Source organism: Ranitomeya imitator, chromosome 3 (assembly GCF_032444005.1).
Source record: "Ranitomeya imitator isolate aRanImi1 chromosome 3, aRanImi1.pri, whole genome shotgun sequence".
NCBI lineage: Eukaryota > Metazoa > Chordata > Amphibia > Anura > Dendrobatidae > Ranitomeya > Ranitomeya imitator.
In genome coordinates this window covers 615,280,173-615,303,214 of record NC_091284.1, presented here as the reverse complement: position 1 = coordinate 615,303,214, position 23,042 = coordinate 615,280,173, and the positions used below count along the sequence as shown (strand labels likewise).

The 23,042-nt window shown below is 41.3% G+C and overlaps 1 protein-coding gene across 2 annotated transcripts in view; it reads left to right on the top strand.

Annotated features, from left to right (window-relative positions):
- PIBF1 (progesterone immunomodulatory binding factor 1) overlaps window positions 1-23,042 on the top strand; it is a 378,979-nt gene that overhangs the window by 188,676 nt on the left and 167,261 nt on the right. For both annotated transcript variants that reach the window (XR_011319363.1, XM_069758136.1), the window contains exon 13: window positions 9,049-9,139. Coding sequence is in view for 1 of the 2 variants with exons in the window: in XM_069758136.1 (XP_069614237.1) it covers window positions 9,049-9,139 (91 nt within the window). In the remaining variant the exon portion in view is untranslated. The remainder of the gene's footprint in view (window positions 1-9,048; window positions 9,140-23,042) is intronic.

Sequence of the window (23,042 nt, the reverse complement as noted above, 5' to 3'; positions counted from 1 at the left end):
ACGTGCAAACCACCCTTGGGGGTAAAGGGGTTAATGACCTTGTAGGGGGCATACAGAGTAGAATTTCAATTTTTGCAGATGACACTTAACTCTGCAGTGTAATCAAATCAGAGGAGGACAATTTTATATTACAGGATGATTTATGTAAACTTGAAGCTTGGGCTGCTAAATGGCAAATGAGCATTAATAGGGTTAAATGTAAGGTCACTCACTTGGGTAGCAGAAATACAATGTATAACTATGTGCTTAATTCTAAAACTCTGGGCAAAACCCTCAATGAAAAAGACCTGGGAGTATGGGTGGATGACAAACTGACATTTAGTGGCCAGTGTCTGGCAGCTGCTACAAAGGCAAATAAAATAATGGAATGCATTAAAAGAGGCATAGATGCACATGAGGAGAACATTATTTTACCTCTATACAAGTCACTAGTTCGACCACACTTAGAATACTGTGCACAGTTCTGGTCTCCGGTGTATAAGAAAGACATAGCTGAACTAGAGCGGGTGCAGAGAAGAGCGACCAAGGTTATTAGAGGACTGGGGGGTCTGCAATACCAAGATAGGTTATTACACTTGGGGCTATTTAGTTTGGAAAAATGAAGGCTAAGGGGTGATCTTATGTTAATGTATAAATATATGAGGGGACAGTACAAAGACCTTTCTGATGATCTTTTTAATCATAGACCTGAGTCAGGGACAAGGGGGCATCCTCTACATCTGGAGGAAAGAAGGTTTAAGCATAATAACAGACGCGGATTCTTTACTGTAAGAGCAGTGAGACTATGGTATGATGTTGTAATGAGTGATTCATTGCTTAAATTTAAGAGGGAACTGGATGCCTTTCTTGAAAAGTATAATGTTACAGGTTATTTGCACTAGATTCCTTGATAGGGCGTTGATCCAGGGAACTAGTCTGATTGCCGTATGTGGAGTCAGGAATTAATTTTTTTTCCCATTGTGGAGCTACTGTTTGCCACATGGGGTTTTTTCGCCTTCCTCTGGATCAACATGTTAGGGCATGTTAGGTTAAGATATGGGTTGGACTAGACAGACTTGGGGTATGTTCACACGTTCAGGATTTCCATCCTTTTTTTTTCAGGACTGTTTTTTTAAAAAACTGCAGCTCTTGGCAGAAAACGCAGGTCCTTTTTTTGGTCCTTTTTTGTCCTTTTTTGATGCGTTTTTTGATGCGTTTTTTGATCCTTTTTTTTAATGCAGTTTTCTAACCCTAACCCTAACCCTAACCCTACCCCTACCCCTATTCTAACCTTAGTGAAAAAAAAAAAAAAATTCTTAATTTTTTTATTGTCCCTACCAATGGGGGTGACAAAGTGGGGGGGTGTCATTTACTATTTTTTTATTTTGATCACTGAGATAGGTTATATCTCAGTGATCAAAATGCACTTTGGAGCGAATCTGCCAGCCGGCAGATTCGGCGGGCGCACTGCGCATGCGCCCGGCATTTTGCAAGATGGCGGCGCCCAGGGAGAAGACGGCCGGACGGACACCGGGACGCCGGGTAAGTATAAGGGGGGGAGATTAGGGCACGGGGGGGGGGCATCGGAGCACTGGGGGAGGGGCATCGGAGCACTGGGTGGGGGCATCGGAGCACGGGGGCGGGATCGGAGCACGGGGGGGCAGCCACACTCCGCCCACGCACTTCCGCCCGCTTCCCCGCACTTCCTGCTGCAGCGGTTCTGCACATCAAATCGCAGTAAAACCCGCAGATATATTTTTGATCTGCGGGTTTTACTGCGGTTTTGACCTCACAATGGAGGTCTATGGGTGCAGAACCGCTGCGGTTCAGGAAAAAGAAGTGACATGCTCCTTCTTTTTTGCCGCAGCTATTCTGCGCGGCTTTTTAAACGAAATTCCGGATCATGTGCACAGCAGTGACTGTTTTCCATAGGGTTACATTGTTATGTACCCTGCATGGAAAACAGCTGCGGAACCGCAGCGGCAAAACCGCTGCGGTTCCGCAGTAAAAAACGCACTGTGTGAACATGGCCTTAAAGTCTTCCTTCAACCTTTAAAACTATGTTACTAAGAGATATAAAAAAGTTGGTGGCTTCAGGAGTAGTAATACTAATACCGGGAGCAGAATGGTTCCTCAGATACTACTCGAATCTATTCTCAATAAAGAAGTCCAGGTGCGACTTTCTCACTATTATAAATCTAAAATCCCTAAACAAATGAGATGTATCCAAAAAATAAAAAATGGAATTTATTATTATTATTTATTAGGCATTGCTTATATAGCGCAATCATATTCCGCAGCGCTTTACATTCATTATTTTTGCTTTTCTGCAATGGCACTCACAATCTAATGGAATCAAAAAGATCATCGATTCCTCTAATCAGGAAAGATATGGTAATGTCTATGCTAGATATCAAAGAAGCCTATTACCATGTGCCAATTCATCCTCGCAGTTAAAGATATCTGAGATTCGCTGTAAAAGAAAGGGAAGCAATTCAGCATTGCCAATTCCGTTGTCTTCCCGTTTGGTCTTTCCTCAGCCCCATGCATTTTCACCAAACTACTAGCAGAAATTATGAAGGAAGAAGGGATAATCGTTGTTCAGTACCTGAACGATTTTCTCCTAATAGCAGAGCATCAACCATCTTAGTCCTGAATGAAGCACCTAGAATGGGTCATAAACAGAAAAAAATCATTTCTTGTCCCACGGAAACAAAAGATTTTTGTTGAGTCCTCTTTGATTTGTAACAACAGAAATCCTTCCTACCAGAAAGGAAGCCAAACAAACTCAAAGTCAGAGTTCTCGCCCTCAAAAAGAGAACTCGAGTATCTAACAGGGAAAGTATAAAGATCCTAGGATTGATGGCAGCCTCTATACCATGCGTACGGTGGAGCCAATTTCACTGAAGGCAGTTACAACAGCAGATCCTAGCATCCTGGAACAGTTGAGAGGATGGATTGGACAAGAAAACAAGATTGTCCATGACAACAAAAAGTAATTGATTTGGTGGACCTCTATGAGCAACCTTCAGAAAGGGAGTATGTGGAGTCTATCCCCATTTGTAGCCATCACCACATATGTAAGCAACAGCGGATAGGGGGCCCATGTCCAAGGTCAGTACCTACAGGGCACCTGGCCATCTCACATCCATCGTCAATTCTCAGAAAGCTCCAAGTGGTCTGGGAGATGTGGAAGAGATGCCAGTTAAATTTGAAAATCAACACAGCAGAATTCTATTGGATAGTGTCACCACAGTAGCCTTCCTCCGACATCAAGGTGGTCCAGAACATCACGATCTTCAGGCTTTGGCCACCAAAAATTCCTGTTGGGCTAAAAAAAACAGCCCTTTCAGTGCCAGCAATGCACCTAAAGAGATCTCAGAATCTGGTTGTTGACTTTCAGAATGTGATCTACACTAGGAGGAATTCCATCTCTTAATCTATCACTAGGGTATTCCTCAACTAGACCTGTTTGCCACAAGGGGAAAAAAAAAAGCTAAAAAAATGTTTTCCCTAAATCAAAGGGACAACCCGACAGGAATAGAAGCCTTGTCCCAAATAAGGAACATGGAACTTGACATATGCCTTTCCACCCTTTCGGCTAATTGCTGCTGTACTGAGGAAAATCCAGGAGCATCAGGCTAAGGTAATTGTGACAATACCATTTTGGCCTAAGAGAAGCTGGTTTCCCCTGTTACAAAGATGGCTCTAGGGGACCCCATATTTCTTCCGATAAGGCATTATATTCTTTTCCAAGAGCCAATGTTTCATCCCAATGTGAAGTTCCTGCATTTATCTTCCTGGATCCTGAAAGGCAGATCTTGAGATCCAGAAGACTTTCAGATTCTGTCATATGCACTATACAGGGAAGTAGGAAGCTAGTAACGTCAACGATATACACAATGGCTTGGAAGAAATTGTGCTCACAAAATATCTCAAGATCTAATATATCAAAGATACTAGATTCTCTAATCGGGGTTTGCTAAAGGTCTAAGACCAAGCATGTTGAAGGTACAAATTCAGCTCTAAGTGCATTTTTGGATTATTCGTTTGCAAGCCAACCCTGGATTGAGAAATTGATCAAGGCCAAAGGTAAGTTTAGACCCACAATTAAGGACTTCCCTCCATGAAACCTGAATTTAGTGTTGAACGGCCTATGTAGACCATATGAGCCTCTAGAAGACTCCTCTCTCTCCTTAAAAACAACCTTTTTGGTTGCCATAACTACTGCAAGACGAGTAGGGGACATAACATGCCTTCTCCATCAAAGATCTATATCTATGGAGCCTAGAGGACTGCATTATATTAAAGTTAGATCTGACCTTATTACCTAAAGTAGTAATGGCATTCCATATGAGCCAAGAAATCGTCTTGACTTCCTTTTGCCAAAACCATAAAGATATTAGGGAACTCACATTCCATTCTCTAGATGTCAGAAGAACAGTCCTTCAATACCTAGAGGCCACAAAGAGTTGGTGGATAGATTCAAATCTGTTTGTTCAGTTCGCAGGGAAGAATAATGGGAAAAAAACGTCAAAAGCGACCTTAGCAAGATGAATTAAGTCCTTAATCAGTCTGACTTATTCTGCAGAATGAAGAGCACCTCCGGAGAACACCACAGCGTATTCAAGCTAGGGCAATATCTACAATCTATGAGCAGAATAAGCTGGGGACTATGTGGACCAAACCTGCACAGCAGCAACGTGGACAAGTCAGAACACCTTTTGCAGTCATTATTATAAGCTGGACGATTTGTAAGGCGAAAAGACGGCCTTTGTTAGGAAAGTCCTCCAAGCAGTAGTCCCGCCCTGAATGTATTATATTTTCCTGATGTTCTGGAGGGACGTCCTGGAGAGAAGGAATTAGTCCTACCAGTAATTCGGTTTCCAGGAGTCCATCATGACAGCACCCATCACATTCCCTCCCTTAAATTTCCTGTCCTGTTATGAGAGGTAATTCAGTACTACAATGGACATAGAGGTCAGCGCACATACAGTGACCTGGCAATAACCCAAAAAACAAGAACGAGCTCTGAGACGTGGGAACTCTGTTGACCGCAATCCCTAATCCTCTCCAACCACACTAAAGGCAGCCGTGGATTGCGCCTAACGCTCACTATGCAACTCGGCACGGCCTGAGAAACTAGCTAGCCTGAAGATAGAAAATAAGCCTACCTTGCCTCAGAGAAATACCCCAAAGGAAAAGGCAGCCCCCACATATAATGACTGTGAGTTAAGATGAAAAGACAAACGTAGAGATGAAATAGATTTAGCAAAGTGAGGCCCAACTTTCTGAACAGAGCGAGGATAGGAAAGGTAACTTTGCGGTCAACACAAAACCCTACAAAAACCACGCAAAGGGGGCAAAAAGACCCTCCGTACCGAACTAACGGCTCGGAGGTACACCCTCTGCGTCCCAGAGCTTCCAGCAAGCAGAAAAAAACAAATTGACAAGCTGGACAGAAAAAAACAGCAAACAAATAGCAAAGAGGAACTTAGCTATGCAGAGCAGCAGGCCACAGGAACGATCCAGGAGGAAACAGGTCCAATACTAGAACATTGACTGGAGGCCAGGATCAAAGCACTAGGTGGAGTTAAATAGAGCAGCACCTAACGACTTCACCACATCACCTGAGGAAGGAAACTCAGAAGCCGCAGTACCACTTTCCTCCACCAACGGAAGCTCACAGAGAGAACCAGCCGAAGTACCACTTGTGACCACAGGAGGGAGCTCTGCCACAGAATTCACAACACTGTCCGCTATGTGAAGGTAATATATATAGAATTAATCTCAATAAAATATAGTTGCATCCATCCTGATGTGGTACTTGGAAAATCACGGTTGGTACAGAGAGGGGTCTTTTTTAACCTCTTGTGTGTTCCAGTCCCTATCAAAGATATGAAGGACTACCGTCTGATGGTGCCGTCATGATGAACTCCTGGACACCCAATTACCGGTAGGACTAATGCCTTCTATTTTTGGCCACCACAACTTTTCTATAAAATGCAATAAGAGGCAATCAAAACACTGTATCTATCCCAAAGTGATACCAGTAAAAACTTCCACTCCACTCACAAAATTGAGCCCTCACACAGCCCCGTATCCTGAAAATTGAAAACATTAGACCTCTCAGAAAATATTAAAATAATTTTTAATTTTACAAATTTCTTTTCACCAGTTAAATAAAAAAAAAAATATACATGCTTGGTATCTGCGTAATCGTACTGACCTTATGAATCAAACTGCCCAGTTAGTTTTACTATATAGTGAACATGGTAACTAAAAAATCCAAAGAACAATCTTGGAATTCATTATTTTGTGGTTTCAACGCACTTAGATTTTTCCCCCGCTTACCAGTGCAAAAAAAAGAAACAAAAAAACATAAAATAGCCCATCATAATGGGATTAAATAAAATGATGTGCATGTATTTCTTTCTGTTTTATAAAGCCACTGATTTCCAATGACTTAGGGGCAGGTTGGAGTTGGAAAAATTGTTAATAAACCAGGCTATATATATAAGTAGACATCTGCATGAATATACAGTAGCTTGGGAAGGTATTCAGCTCAATTGGCAGCATTTTTTGTGTTTTCACAAACTGAAAGTTCACTTGATTTTTTGAGGGTTTACATCAGTTCACGTAAAGAACATGCCTACAACCGTGAACTTTTATTTTTATTGTGAAGCAAACAACAAAATAGGACATAATAACTGAAGACTTCAGTGTGCACAACAATTCCCCCCCCCAAGACATTATTGTGTTGACCCTCCTTTTGTGGCAATTATAGCCGCAAGTCGTTTTGTGGAAGTCTCTATGAACTTGCCACTGGGATATTTGCCAATTCCTCAAGGCAAACCTGCTCCAGCTCCTTCAAGTTAGATGGTTTCCTCTGGTTATCAGCAATCTTCAAGTCTGACCACTGATTCAAAGTTGGATTAAGGTGTGGGTTTTGACTAAGCTGCTCCAAAACATTTCCACGTTTCCCCTTCAAACACTTGAGTGTTGCTTTAGCACAGGGATGTCATACTAGAATATACAGAGGGCTAAAATTAAAAGCTTGGACAACGTCGCCGGCCAATCTTGATATTTTTTTTTTTTTTTAAAGTCTACAATTGAGGAAGTTTTTCTTTATCGTCAAATCTAACAATTAACTTTTTCATATGGAAACAAACTTAAAAGGGTTGTACCACTAACAAAGTACATTTAATTAATAGATCTTAGAATAAAATATTGGAATAATATATGTTGTGTAAGAGCAGTAAAAACATAAGGCTCAATGGCCTAATTTAAATAAGTAATAGCAAAGGATAAAAACTTGAATAATACAAATAATAAAGTATGTTGAAAACAAAATTGCGTTCCAAACATGGTAAGATGTCCCCACAGTGAATTCCTCCACAGTACCCCCCCACACCCATAATATGATGACCCTACTGTAGCCTTCTCCGTCAATCTTTCTGACAAAGAATGGTGACCTCATAACAGTATGATTCTATAACTGTAATCCCCAAACAGCCCTCCATACAGTATAATGGCTACAAAAAGAGCTCCGTACAGTAAAATGGGCCCCACATAGTCCTCCATACAGTATAACAGGGCCCTGCATTGTCTTCCATACAGTACATTGACACCACATACTGCTCTATACAGTATGATGGCCACTTATAGTGCTCTATACAGTATATTGCCCCCATATAAAGCTCCATACAGTATAATAACCACAGATAGTGCTCCTTACAGTCTCCGACGTGTCTTTTGGCAAACTCATAATGAGTCTTACCATTTTTCTGTGTAATTGAAGGCTTTTTTCTGGCCACTCTTCCATAAAGGCCACCTCTGTGGGGTGTATGGCTTATTGTGGGCTGTGAACAGATACTCCAGTCTTTGCTTGGGAACTCTGCAGCTCCTTCAGGGTTACCTTTGGTCTCTGTGCTGCCTTTCTGATTAATGCCCTCCTTGCAAGGGCTGAGAGTTTTGGTGGGCAGCCCTCTATTGGCAGCTTTGTTGTGGTACCATGTTCTTTCCATTTGATGGTGCTCCAAGGCATAATGCTAGATTAGGATATTTTTTTTATAACCCAACCCTGACTTGTACTTCTCAACAACTTTGTCCTTGACTTGTTTGGAGCTCTCCTTGGTTTTCGCGGATTTGTTTGGTTAGTGGTGCCTCTTTCCTAATGGTGTGGCTTCCTTTCACTAAGCATGTGACTTATGAAAATAATTGCTGTCACCAGAGATTTTTAGGGGATTTATAGCATAAGGGCTGATTACATATGCACATGCAAATTTTTTGTTATTTGATCCTATAAATTTAATTTATGCCTATATTTTTCTCACCTCACTTCACCAGCTTAGGCCGGTTTCACATTAGCGTTTTGAGGAGCTGCGGACGGCTGCGGACTTCCTCCGTGAAGCCCTGCCCTCGGCCGCACCTCCGCCGTTAGCTCCACCTACTTCTGCATGCGGCCTGCGTACCTATCTTTAACATTAGGTATGCAGGTCGTGCCGCTGTATGCGGATGCTTCCGCATGTGTCGTTTTGACGATGCGGCGACCAGCGTAGGATGCAGCTTGTAGCAATTTTTTTTCTCCGCATCGTCAAAACGACGCATGTGGAAGCATCCGCATACAGCGGCACGACCTGCGTACCTAATGTTAAAGATGGGTACGCAGGCCGCATGGCGGCCGCATTCAGAAGTAGTCGGAGCCAGCGGGCGAGGGCGGGGCTTCACAGAGGAAGTCCGCAGCTCCTCAAAACGCTAGTGTGAAACTAGCCTTAGACTAGTTAGTGCTGATGCATCACGCACAGATCGGATTACAAACATTTAAGCACAGGTTAAAATGTAACAAAATATGTCAAAAAGCCAAGGAGGTGAATACTTTGGCAAGTCACTGTGATAATAGAAATTTTCATTTAGGTATCTCATCTATGTAGTGACCTTTCTGCAAGTGAACTATACCCTTGCAGATAGCACAATTGAATAAAACTGATTTGTAATATTTTATGCAACTTGTACATGGCTTATTTTTGTGAATATTTGGAAATTGATTATTTTTCCTCTCTGTTACAGTGGAAGATGAAGCTGAAGCTGAAAGAGTTTTATTCTCATATGGATATGGAGCCAATGTCCCTACTACAGCTAAGCGTAGGCTGAAGCAAAGGTAAAAGAAAAAGAATTTAAGAGAAATGTTGTGTATTCTGCAATTTTCTAGGCATCTAAAAAGAGAAAAAGATGTGTTTGTTGTAACCAAAGATTTGTCTGCACAGATCAGACAAGGTGTCTTTGATATTTTACGAGCACTATATATAATGTAAGTATGAGCTGCTAGTCCATACTGAACATGCTAATAAAAAGTAAACCTACGCAAGAAAGATCAACGACAGTAAAAGGCTTAAAAATGTATTTTTACCAGTATAAAACTTATTTTTGTAATGTTTGTATTCTTCAATTCTTGCTCTTTGTTATTTATTTCTTGTCGGAACAGTAGGATTGCTGTTTTCTGTCTTGTTTGTCATATTAATTATTGTCTGTTTATCTACAAGACCTAATATACGAGACAGATTTATTACACCTCTCTTGCATGTGACTGAAGCTTTGGGGCATCAGTCTGAACTCTTGTGATCTTGAGAAGGTTCCAGACATTTTTTGTCTGTTCATTTGCAATGGGCAATACCTCCACAGAAAGCTGTAAAACGAGATGAATTCCTTCATTATGTACCGATAAGTGTTGATTTTACACTTTTTTACTGTAATTTAAGGACTGTTTTTGAAGCCTGTCATCCAGTACAATGAGACGTTTCTTCATTACTTGTAGTCTATTACCACATTCTAAAATATGGCTTTGCATGCCTGACATATCATTATGACAACATGACGAATGACTTTTTTTTAGAGGGACATATATATTGAGCATACAACATGGAGTTTTCTTTGTGGATGTTACGAGTTGGCATTGTACTCATGTTTCTGATCACCCTATTTAGGACATTTGTCCCCAAATTTTGAATGAAATGACAATTGAACTCAGTTGTGTTTAGCAAAACCCAAATTTCTCGATCTAGCTGCTAATTGCTCATTGAATTCAGATTAAAATATTAACGACATGCAAAGGCTGCCCATATCCTATCCCGTCCATACATTTCTGACGTAATCTCCCGATATTTCCCCACACGTATTTTCTGAGCCTCACAATATCTTTTTTCTCTGCTTTTTTCACACCAGTTCCATGTTTTTTTCCCATGTATCACCTATACTCTGGAACTTGCTACCCCAGCACTTCAGTCTCTCGACCACCATCTAAATCTTCTAAAGTATCCTGAACACCAGCCTCTACAGTGTACAGTACCCATCTACAGGACCGTATGTGGAGCGGTTTTGTACATTAATTTGTAGATTTCAGGCCTAGTGGATGCTTTCCTGAAACGGAAAGTACTTGCAAGCAGCATAATACAAAGAATAGCAGGTTTACCCAGAATCCTTTGCAGTAGGCGGAGCTATGCAAATCATCTCTTTCCACCCCAGTCTAATCCACAGCGCTTGGAACCGCCAAGTGTGCAGTGCTGCGGATTAGTTTCTCAATTTACACAGCCAACCAATTCCTACCTGTGGACACGTGTTTCGGGCTTTAGGCCCTCATCAGCACAGGGCTGGAATTGGTTGGCTGTATGGAGTGGGGCTCGGTGAGCAAGCGATACATATATGCTAGCCACCTTAGGGAGAGACCCTAAGAGACCCTAGATTTCAGGCCATCACAGGCAAGGTCCGTTCTCCTTCTGTACTTGTAAGTTAGCACTCGCTGGGGCTGAATCAGCTTAGTCTTGCAATAGTTTTCATAAAATCATTATTTTTGACAAGCAGCACATGTCTACTGCTGTCACACAACTTTTCATGATCTTCAGGCGATTCCTGCCACTGATTACAAGCTTATTTTCTATACTTTGTAACAGGAGAAAGCTGTCAATTGGTCTGATCAGTAAGAGATGAAGAATTTCAATAAATGAATCATTAATGGGAACCAGTCATGAAAAAATGCTATTAACCTCCAGATATGGGGTTAATCTTAAGGTTAATAGCTTTCTGAAGCTGTCTGGCACCTGCATTGAGAGCCTCGCTGCTGGGAGGAAACAAACTGAATTCCTCCTGGCAGCCTCGGGCTTTCAGTCATAGGGGTGTGTGGCTAGCGCAGCTTCAGTCACCGCTCATTGCATAGTGCTGACTGACAGCCTGCTTGGCATTAGAGTTTGCTGTTTCAGGTTGTGGTTACAGCCGCCGCTCACTATGTTCTGAGCGAAGACTGAAGCCATGCCAGCCACCATCCTAGGACTGAAAGCCAGTGATGTAACTTGAAACGCATGGGCCCCGATGCGAAAGCACCAACGGGGCCCCCAAATATTTTAAATCTTTATTCGCAGTAGTCTTTTTCTAAAGGCCAAAGGGACTTTTAGGGCCCCCCTAGGCTCCAGGGCTCAGGTGCAATTGCAACCCTTGCACCTGTTGTAGTTACACCCCTGCTGAAAGCCCAATAAATTTAATTTCCTCCCAGCAGTGGGCTCTAAGTTTGGGGACAAGGCAGCTGCAGAACGCTATTGCCCTGCAGACTAACCAAATACCTGCAGGTTAAAAGTGTTTTTTTACATGACTGGTTCCCTTTAATGATTGATTGATTGATTGATTGATTGAAATTCTTCATCTCTTACTGATCAGACTAAATACATAAAAAATAAAAAAACATTTGTATCCGAGTTTCCCAGTGAACCTCTATTCTTATTGTGTAGACACTTTTCAGCCTTAATGCTGCTAATGGGCTTGTCAATCTGAGCCTCAGAACTTTTGTCACTTGTTTGCTTTGTTGCAGCCATACTGGCTTTCTTGTTTTTACAAAACCTGTTTGGTCTGGTGACCTCTCATCTTCTCCATTTGTCAATCCCCACCTTTGTGCTCAGCTGATTTAGAAATTGTTAAAAAAAATGGTGCCAGGTAGCATTTCTTGTAGAGCACACACTCTCTGTCCTCCATGGCCTCCTCAAAGTACAGGTGTATGTTGCAAATTAGTCACTGGAGTGAGAGGCGCATTATACGTTTAAATGTAGGGGATATAAGTGGGAAGACCAACCTAGACCAAACAACTGCAATCTTAACATGCCCCAATTGCAAAAGCCCATCCAATGAAGTTATATGTTCTCAGTAGCACTATTTCGTCATGCCCTTTGATTATAAATTATGGACTACTTTTAACTTGCTGATAGTAGTGGTGCATGTGATTTGGCCTTCCCCCGTTTAAGTGTGTCTCTGTAGGGTGATTACATTTTGGTATGTGCTGTTGGATAAGCATTGCTCCAAAATATTTTATATGCGATAAAGGGTGTTCATAATAGTCTCACATAAGGACTAAGAATTCCTGATTTACATGCTATATATGTCTACTGTTGAAGGTTGTCCATTTTGAAGATACTTGGCCTTTGCTACAGATCATACAGTATATATACAGTGCCTTGCGAAAGTATTTGGCTCCCTGGAATTTTTCCCACATATCATGCGTCCAACATAAAGATACCATATTTTTGGTGAAGAATCAACAAAAAGTGGAACACAATTGTGAAGTTGATCGAAATGTATGTATTGGTTATTTTTAGTGATGAGTGAATATACTCGTTAATCGAGATTTCCCGTGCATGCTCGGGGGTCCTCCGTGTATTTTTTAGTGCTCGAAGATTTCGTTTTTCTTGCCGCAGCTGAATGATTTATATCTGTTAGCCTGCATAAGTACATGTGGCGGTTGCCTGGTTGCTACGGAGTCCCCCATGTACTTATGCTGGCTAACAGAAATAAATCATTCAGCTGCGGCAAGAAAAACTAAATCTATGAGCACTAAAAAATACTCGGAGGACCCCTGAGCGTGCTCGAGAAATCTCGAGTAACGAGTATATTTGCTCATCACTAGTTATTTTAAATTTTTGTGGAAATTCAAAAAAAGAAAAGTGGGCGTGCAATATTATTCGGCCCCTTTAACCTAATACTTTGTTGTGCCACCTTTTGCTGCGATTACAGCTGCAAGTCGCTTGGGATATGTTTCTATCGGTTTTGTACATCGAGAGACTGAAATTCTTGCCCATTCTTCCTTGTCAAACAGCTCGAGCTCAGTGAGGTTTGATGGAGATCTTTGTGAACAGCAGTTTTCAGCTCTTTCCACAGATTCTCGATTGGATTGAGGTTTGGACTTTGACTTGGCCATTCTAACACTTGGATACGTTTATTTGTGAACCATTCCATTGTAGATTTTGCTATGTTTGGGATTATTGTCTTTTGGAAGTCAAATCTCCATCCCAGTCTCAGATCTTTTGCAGACTCCAAGGTTTTATTCAAGAATGGTCCTGTATTTGGCTCCATCCATCTTCCCATCAATTTTAACCATCTTCCCTATCCCTGCTGAGGAAAAGCAGGCCCAAACCATGATGCTGCCACCACCATGTTTGACAGGGGGGATGGTGTGTTTAGGGTAATGAGCTGTATTGCCTTTACGCCAAACATATCGTTTGGCATTGTTGCCAAAAAGTTCGATTTTGGATTCATCTGACCAGAGCACCTTCTTCCACATGTTTGGTGTGTCTCCCAGGTGGCTTGTTGCAAACTTTAAATGACACTTTTTATGGATACCTTTGAGAAATGGCTTTCTTCTTGCCACTCTTCCATAAAGGCCAGATTTGTGCACGACTGATTGTTGTCCTATGGGCAGACTGTCCCACCTCAGCTGTAGATCTCTGCAGTTCATCCACAGTGATCATGGGCGTCTTGGCTGCATGTCTGATCAGTCTTCTCCTTGTTTGAGATGTAAGTTTAGAAGGACAGCCCGGTCTTGGTAGATTTGCAGTGGTATGATACTCCCTCCATTTCAATATGGTATAGTCTCTAACTGGGTCGCTGTGACCAGTGGAGTACCGCAGGGGTCGGTATTGGGACCTGTTCTCTTCAACATATTCATTAATGATCTGGTAGAAGGTTTACACAGTAAAATATCGATATTTGCAGATGATACAAAACTGTAAAGCAGTTAATACAAGAGAAGATAGTATTCTGCTACAGATGGATCTGGATAAGTTGGGAACTTGGGCTGAAAGGTGGCAGATGAGGTTTAACAATGATAAATGTAAGGTTATACACATGGGAAGAAGGAATCAATATCACCATTACACACTGAACGGGAAACCACTGGGTAAATCTGACAGGGAGAAGGACTTTGGGATCCTAGTTAATGATAAACTTACCTGGAGCAGCCAGTGCCAGGCAGCAGCTGCCAAGGCAAACAGGATCATGGGGTGCATTAAGAGAGGTCTGGATACACATGATGAGAGCATTATACTGCCTCTGTACAAATCCCTAGTTAGACCGCACATGGAGTACTGTGTCCAGTTTTGGGCACTGGTGCTCAGGAAGGATATAATGGAACAAGAGAGAGTACAAAGGAGGGCAACAAAATTATTAAAGGGGATGGGAGAACTACAATACCCAGATAGATTAGCGAAATTAGGATTATTTAGTCTAGAAAAAAGACGACTGAGGGGCGATCTAATAACCATGTATAAGTATATAAGGGGACAATACAAATATCTCGCTGAGGATCTGTTTATACCAAGGAAGGTGACGGGCACAAGGGGGCATTCTTTGCGTCTGGAGGAGAGAAGGTTTTTCCACCAACATAGAAGAGGATTCTTTACTGTTAGGGCAGTGAGAATCTGGAATTGCTTGCCTGAGGAGGTGGTGATGGCGAACTCAGTCGAGGGGTTCAAGAGAGGCCTGGATGTCTTCCTGGAGCAGAACAATATTGTATCATACAATTATTAGGTTCTGTAGAAGGACGTAGATCTGGGGATTTATTATGATGGAATATAGGCTGAACTGGATGGACAAATGTCTTTTTTCGGCCTTACTAACTATGTTACTATGTAATATGATCGCTTGCACAGTGCTCTTTGGGATGTTTAAAGTTTTGGAAATCATTTTGTATCCAAATCCGGCTTTAAACTTCTCCACAACAGTATCACGGACCTGCCTGTTGTGTTCCTTGTTCTTCATGATGCTTTCTGTGCTTCAAACAGAACCCTGAGACTATCACAGAGCAGGTGCATTTATACGGAGACTTGATTACACACAGGTGGATTATATTTATCATTATCCATCTGGCTAATTGTTACTCGGACACGTCCGCTCTTCGCCAGTCATTACACTGGCTGCCCATTCATTACAGGATACAATTCAAAGTACTTCTTCTCACCCACAAAGCTCTTTACAGTGTGGCACCCCCATACATCTCCTCGCTCATTTCGGCCTAACCGACCGCTGCGCTCTACAAATGACTTGCGACTAACCTCTGCGCTAATCCGTACCTCCCACTCCCGACTCCAAGACTTCTCCCGTGCTGCGCCAATCCTCTGGAATGCTCTAACCCAAGATATTAGGACCATCCACAATTTGCATAGTTTTAGGCGCTCGCTCAAAACAGATTTGTTCAGAGCGGCCTACCACAGTCACTAATCAAACTCATTTTATGTTTGTGTGTGTGTAGCCCATTCACTATCTCCACCTATCCCCACTCCCTGAAGATGGCTGGACCATCATTGTAAATGCATCATTGTAAATACACACCTGTGCTTTGTATCTCCCATACCTGATTGTAGATTGTAAGCTCTCATGAGCAGGGTCGTTTTATTTCGCTTTAATTATTGTATTGTTAACGTTGTTACTTATGTCTGTTGTGTTTGATGCTGTTAAACTGTAAAGCGCTGCGGAATATGTTGGCGTTATATAAATAAAGATTATTATTATTATTAGGCATTTAGGACAACATTGGATCATTCAGAGATCCACAATGAACTTCTGGAGTGAGTTTGCTACACTGAAAGTAAAGGGGCCGAATAATATTGCATGCCAAACCCCCCCCCCCGCCCCCCTTTTCAGTTTTGGAATTTCAAAAAAAAAAATTAAAATAACCAATAAATTTCGTTCAACTTCACAATCGTGTTCCACTTGTTGTTGATTCTTCACCAAAAATTTACATTTGGTATCTTTATGTTTGAAGCATGATATGTGGGAAAAGGTTGAAAAGTTCCAGGGGGCCGAATACTTTCGCAAGGCACTGTGTTTCCATGCCTATCTTGCCGTTATAGTGTATATACCGATTACCCTGTGCTTCTCCAGCACTCCCCTTATGATGTTCTCAGTTTATTTTTGTCTATTTACATCTACCTTAGCATGTCCCTTTTAGTACTTTATCAGCTATATAAAACATGGTTTCCTTTGTGTCCTGTCTTGTTGCTGCAGGAAAACCTTTGGCTGGTGCTGGTGCCATGAGTCAGCATCTGGCAATGTGTTGGTTTATGCCCAGGAAGCACAACCTTGTAGAATACTAAGCCACAGGATTCTGTCAGACATCTGCAGAAGTCATATTTATTAAACCACAGTGTGACGTGAAAAAAGGGCATTTGTCTCCATCCGTAGCCATCACCAAGAATACACAATATCCTGCATACAAATTGTTCTTATAGCCTCTGTACACTAACACAAAAGTGCAAATTGTTCATAAATTGGAATTCTGTGTGGGCGTCCTGGCATATTATGCAGGAGACAAATCCCTCTGTGATTTTTAAAGAAGTTGCCCACTGCTGAGACAACTTCTTGTCATACCTCTCGCTTGGCGCAATACCGCTTATACTCATCTACTGTTCTAGTGCCATGTCGCCACTCGCTGTCCTAGGGCTCCCGTGCTGTTTTTGTGACACGTGGCGCCGGCACCCAATCTGCGCCAGCGTCACTGTCCCCACCTCCTGTCAAACTGAGCGTGAAGAGAAGATCCGAGATCAGCTGCAGGCCGGACTTCCTCTTCATGTTTGATTTGTCCGAAGGCGGGGACAGGAACGCCAGTGCTTATTGGGCGCCGGCGTCACGTGTAACCGCACGGGAGTCCCAGGAGTACCGACACCGTAGGAATGATGCCAGCAGGGGACGTAAGTATAAGCTTTATTATATTATGGGGGCCAAACATTTTGATCAAGATGGGGTTGTCCTAGTAGTGGATAACCCTTTTAAGTGAAGGTAGCCTATCAGAAAGCTTGTTGATACAAATTGATACCTGGGTAATGCATATTGTTTGATGGATACCTGTGTAATGTACAGTTAGGGCCAGAAATATTTGGACAGTGACACAAGTTTTGTTATTTTAGCTGTTTACAAAAACATGTTCAGAAATACAATTATATATATAATATGGGCTGAAAGTACACACTCCCAGCTGCAATATGATAGTTTCCACATCCAAATCGGAGAAAGGGTTTAGGAATCATAGCTCTGTAATGCATAGCGTCCTCATTTTCAAGGGACCAAAAGTAATTGGACAATGGACTCTAAGGGCTGCAATTAACTCTGAAGGCGTCTCCCTCGTTAACCTGTAATCAATGAAGTAGTTAAAAGGTCAGGGGTGGATTCCAGGTGTGTGGTTTTGCATTTGGAAGCTGTTGCTGTGAGCAGACAACATGCGGTCAAAGGAACTCTCAATTGAGGTGAAGCAGAACATCCTGAGGCTGAAAAAAAAGAAAAAATCCATCAGAGAGATAGCAGACATGCTTGGAGTAGCAAAATCAACAGTTGGGTACATTCTGAGAAAAAAGGAATTGACTGGTGAGCTTGGGAACTCAAAAAGGCCTGGGCGTCCACGGATGACAACAGTGGTGGATGATCGCCGCATACTTAATTTGGTGAAGAAGAACCCGTTCACAACATCAACTGAAGTCCAGAACACTCTCAGTGAAGTAGGTGTATCTGTCTCTAAGTCAACAGTAAAGAGAAGACTCCATGACAGTAAATACAAAGGGTTCACATCTAGATGCAAACCATTCATCAATACCAAAAATAGACAGGCCAGAGTTAAATTTGCAGAAAAACACCTCAAGAAGCCAGCTCAGTTCTGGAAAAGTATTCTATGGACAGATGAGACAAAGATCAACCTGTACCAGAATGATGGGAAGAAAAAAGTTTGGAGAAGAAAGGGAACGGCACATGATCCAAGGCACACCACATCCTCTGTAAAACATGGTGGAGGCAACGTGATGGCATGGGCATGCATGGCTTTCAATGGCACTGGGTCACTTGTGTTTATTGATGACATAAGAACAGACAAGAGTAGCCGGATGAATTCTGAAGTGTACCGGGATATACTTTCAGCCCAGATTCAGCCAAATGCTGCAAAGTTGATTGGACGGCGCTTCATAGTACAGATGGACAATGACCCCAAGCATACAGCCAAAGCTACCCAGGAGTTCATGAGTGCCAAAAAGTGGAACATTCTGCAATGGCCAAGTCAATCTCCAGATCTAAACCCAATTGAGCATGCATTTCACTTGCTCAAATCCAGACTTAAGACGGAAAGACCCACAAACAAGCAAGACCTGAAGGCTGCGGCTGTAAAGACCTGGCAAAGCATTAAGAAGGAGGAAACCCAGCGTTTGGTGATGTCCATGGGTTCCAGACTTAAGGCAGTGATTGCCTCCAAAGGATTTGCAACAAAATATTGAAAATAAAAATATTTTGTTTGGGTTATGTTTATTTGTCCAATTACTTTTGACCTCCTAAAATGTGGAGTGTTTGTAAAGAAATGTGTACAATTCCTACATTTTCTATCAGATATTTTTGTTCAACCCTTCAAATTAAACGTTACAATCTGCACTTGAATTCTGTTGTAGAGGTTTCATTTCAAATCCAATGTGGTGGCATGCAGAGTCCAACTCGCGAAAATTGTGTCACTGTCCAAATATTTCTGGCCCTAACTGTATATTGTGTGATGGATACCTGTATAATGTATATTGTGTGATGGATACCTGTATAATGTATATTGTGTGATGGATACCTGTATAATGTATATTGTGTGATGGATACCTGTATAATGTATATTGTGTGATGGATACCTGTGTAATGTATATTGTGTGATGGATACCTGTGTAATGTATATTGTGTGATGCATACCTGTATAGTGTATATTGTGTGATTGATACCTGTGTAATGTATATTGTGTGATGCATACCTGTATAATGTATATTGTGTTATGGATACCTGTATAATGTATAATGTAATCCATCACACAATATACATTACACAGGTATCAATCACACAATATACATTACACAGGTATCCATCACACAATATACATTATACAGGTATCCATCACACAATATACATTATACAATATACAATATACATCCAGTGTGGACAATCCCTTCAAGAACGATAGGTGCCCTTCCTAAATCAGGGAGTATTGCTTGGCATGGATCGGTGGGATGATACAGAAATAAAGCAAGCTAGAGAATTAGCATGACATTTTTAATATAAATTGCAAAGGACTTGAACTCTATAGCGCCACCTGTTGGAAGCAGCAATCCTACAAGTCACTATTGACCTTTTAACGAGCCTTGAAATGTGACAGGAGAAAAGCCAAATCAGAATCTCAATTTGCAGACATGGTGTTTCGGATTATTTCCCCTTGGAAGTATAAAACTGATTTGGCTAGGTGACTGGACTGAGGCCTAGAGCCTCTCACCTAGCCAAAGTAGTTCTTATACTCAGCACTGACGAGGGGCCAAACCCCGAAACACTGTGTTTGCAAATTGAGATTCTGATTTGGCATTTGTCCTAAGTCACATTTCAAGGGTCAATGGTGACTTGTAGGTTCGCTGCTTCCAACAGGTGGCGTTTTAGAGTTCAAGCCCTCTTTTTCTCTCAAGATGCAATTTGCATATTAAATTTCCCAGAGGAGCATTACGCAGTGAATAAGCCTCCTTACCTTGACAAGCCAGACCCGCTATGTCACTCTCCACAAGGACAAATGTTAACCCTTATTAGACCTAATATAAATTAAATGCTCATTCCCCATTATTGCCCCATATAAACATGTTACAGGTCAGCTGAGTAACAACCAAGTGCTTGATCCTATGATAAGATTATTTTTGCTAGCAAAGAAATCATGTCGTTGGCACATCATCCCATGTAAACCGGTAGTGTGAAGCTGACAACTGATGCTATATGGGAATGAACGATCATATTAATAATTGTTCCTACTTATACAGATTTGTCAGCATGTGTGAATGGACTAGTACACGAGCACTGCAAAGCCTTGTGTATAGTTGAAGGGAGGCTGTTAGCACTGAATAACTGTTCAGAAGTACACGTGCTCGGAGCTCCCTTGGTGTCGCCAAACAGTTGTGCACCTTCCCACCTAGTTGTTTTCCTCCTATCACCACCCTACCTCTTTTTTGATTGACAGCTCTGGCGTTATAGAGACAGAAATAGGTAGTAAACAAGTAGGTGGGAAGGTGAACTTGAAATGTTTGATCACACCAAGTGCCTGTACTTGGTTTGAACAGTCATTCTGTGCTGAAAAACTCACTTTAAAGGTGGCTTATTAACTGAGCCAAATGGGCCCATCTAAATGGACCTTGAAACAAGTCTTTACCAAGTGTTCTTTTACCTATCCACTCCATAAACAGTAACTAGTTAAGGAAGTTAGTTGATAAGTGGCCACTAAACAAGTATATATTTGTGGCCACAGTAGCATTTAAACACTGGAGCCATCAATCAAAGCCAAGACTGAGGAATTGGGCAGAGTTTATGGAGAATTGGAGCACTTGACCGGCTTTGGACCACCCTGGGTCACTTCCTAGCCCATTTGTAAAGGCAATCAAGGATTTTTTTTTTTTACTCTCCAATGCCAAGTCTATGTGAGACCACAAAGTTAGATTTCAACAAGTCTTCTACTTGGTCTTGTTGTTAGTTTAACCCATGTGACAGACACCATCTAAAATTACTTTCTAGACTAAGTGAGGTTTGTTTGTTTTTTTTAAGAGATGTTGGGATGTTTTTGTATTTGTAAAGGTGACATGATTGCAAAAGTTTGGTTCAGGGTGGCAGTAATCTTACTAATTTTGCTTAGAAATTGTGGTTCTTTACTTAATGAAAGCTCTAGTTTCTGTTCAGCAGTTTTTCTGAAGACATCTTTAGTGGTGAACTTACTGTGTTTATTTCATTTTCTTTTTATTGCATGTTTTAGTTTTTAAGTTTCCATTGCTGGTGTAGGTTTCTGTGTTTTCTCCATTTCTTTATAGGAAGTTGAGGACAGGTTGGACTTAATCACTTTAATTTGAACATTACAGAGACTTGATGAAACTTGAAAAGTATCAGCATAATATTTTTATTTCACTCAAGGCTCATCTTGAAAGGAAAAAAACAAGATTTTCAGGTTGTACATTTCTTGTCCTGACATTTCACCTCCTGTCATTAGCATTCATTATTAAGCTTTTCAAAGCAAATGAAGTGAAGATACACATTGTGCTTAACTCTCAATTCTTGACATAATGGTTTAGATTTAAGCCTTTTTTCTTTGCTTGCTTTGTACACCTTTATAATAGTGGTGAATGTGTTTGCTTTGCAAAGGTTTTGTGTAGTCAGTTGAAAAGAAAGTCGTCACATAGAGACTCACAGCGAGCTTTGCACTCTACTTTCTTACAGAAATCCAAAGATTTACTATTATTATATAATACACAATTAATGGACATGTGTGTGTGTGTGTGTGTGTGTGTGTGTGTGCATAATATATATACACACACTTATACTCCTCAGCATTGTAATTGCAACAACAAAAGAAAAAAGTTGTGGAAATATAGAACTTGCAGGATGGTTAGAATTTTTGTTGGTATGCAGATGATGAAAAAATGGATAAAAAATGTTCAAAATGTCCCGATTTTTTTAAGTGTCGAGTATGAGTATCAAGTGTAAGAATGCATGCACTTACACGTCTTGGCGGCTATCAGTGAGGGTATATTTTGATGTTTGAGGAAAGTTCTGCCATGCTGAATGCACTTGGGCACAAATTATCTCAGATAAGGCTTCCTAAAATAGAATGGGGACCTTTTAATCAAAGTATATTAGAAAAGCGAAAAGCGATTAGATTATTACATGACATAGAAAGACATTTCGGATTAAAGCAATGTTTGTTTCAGACCTCCCCTCTGACACAGGTGTATAAAGTGATCCCTGTTCCATACTATCATCTGTTAAAGGAGAAGGGTGAGCAGGGCTAGTCTTCATAAGGCGGTGTGCTGAAGTCCTACACTCCTGGCTTAATTAGTTAGGACGACCTCCATGTGCGCCTTGCCACAAATCCTGGACTGGAGTAATACTTCTAGTGTACGGAATGCCATAATTTGATTAGCGGGGTTATCCTGCTGCTTCGTCCTGCCCCAGCTTTACCCACTCTGTCGTAGCTGGTCAAAAATGGCACAAGAACATCAATGGTCGCAAAATTGTTTTGCAGCCTCGCATTGCGCCAGCATTTTGTGACTATTCAAAGCTTTTTACACAAAATAACATAAAAATGCATTCTATTTTCTGTTTTCAGAAACCTTCTCTTAATTGCATGTGTATAAATGTAATACAATAATATATAATTAGTTATCTCTCTACTACAGAGATCCACCTCATTGAGATTTCATATTAAACCTTGGACTTCACAACAGCCAGCTCAGTCCTTGCTTCTGACTCGCCGAGAACTAAACTTAAGAATAAGTTCAGAAAAGCGTATTTTTGAATCATGTGCGTGTGTGTGCACATTGGTCCGTACACGGACAGCTGATGGGTACAGGTCGTACCATTTAGTGCTATAAGTGATACCTGTCATTGACGAATACATCTACTTGGTCACTTCTGTGGATCACGATTTGCAATGTTCAGCGTTGGTACATTTCTCTGTGATATACACAATGTAGACGAAAGCATTGCGACCCACATCTTTATACTTAAATTAAGGGTTTGATTCAGTCCGATTGTCACAGGCGTACAAAATCCAGCCCCTAGCCATGACGTCTGCCTCTACTAACATTTGGGAAAGAATCGCTCGTTGTGAAGAGCTCGCTGAGTTAGATAATGGCACTGCAGTAGGATGATGCCAGTCTACTAAGTTACTTCTTGAAATGTCTTTTCTCCTACATATTACACAATCAACTTGAAGTTATATAATTGAGAAATGGAAG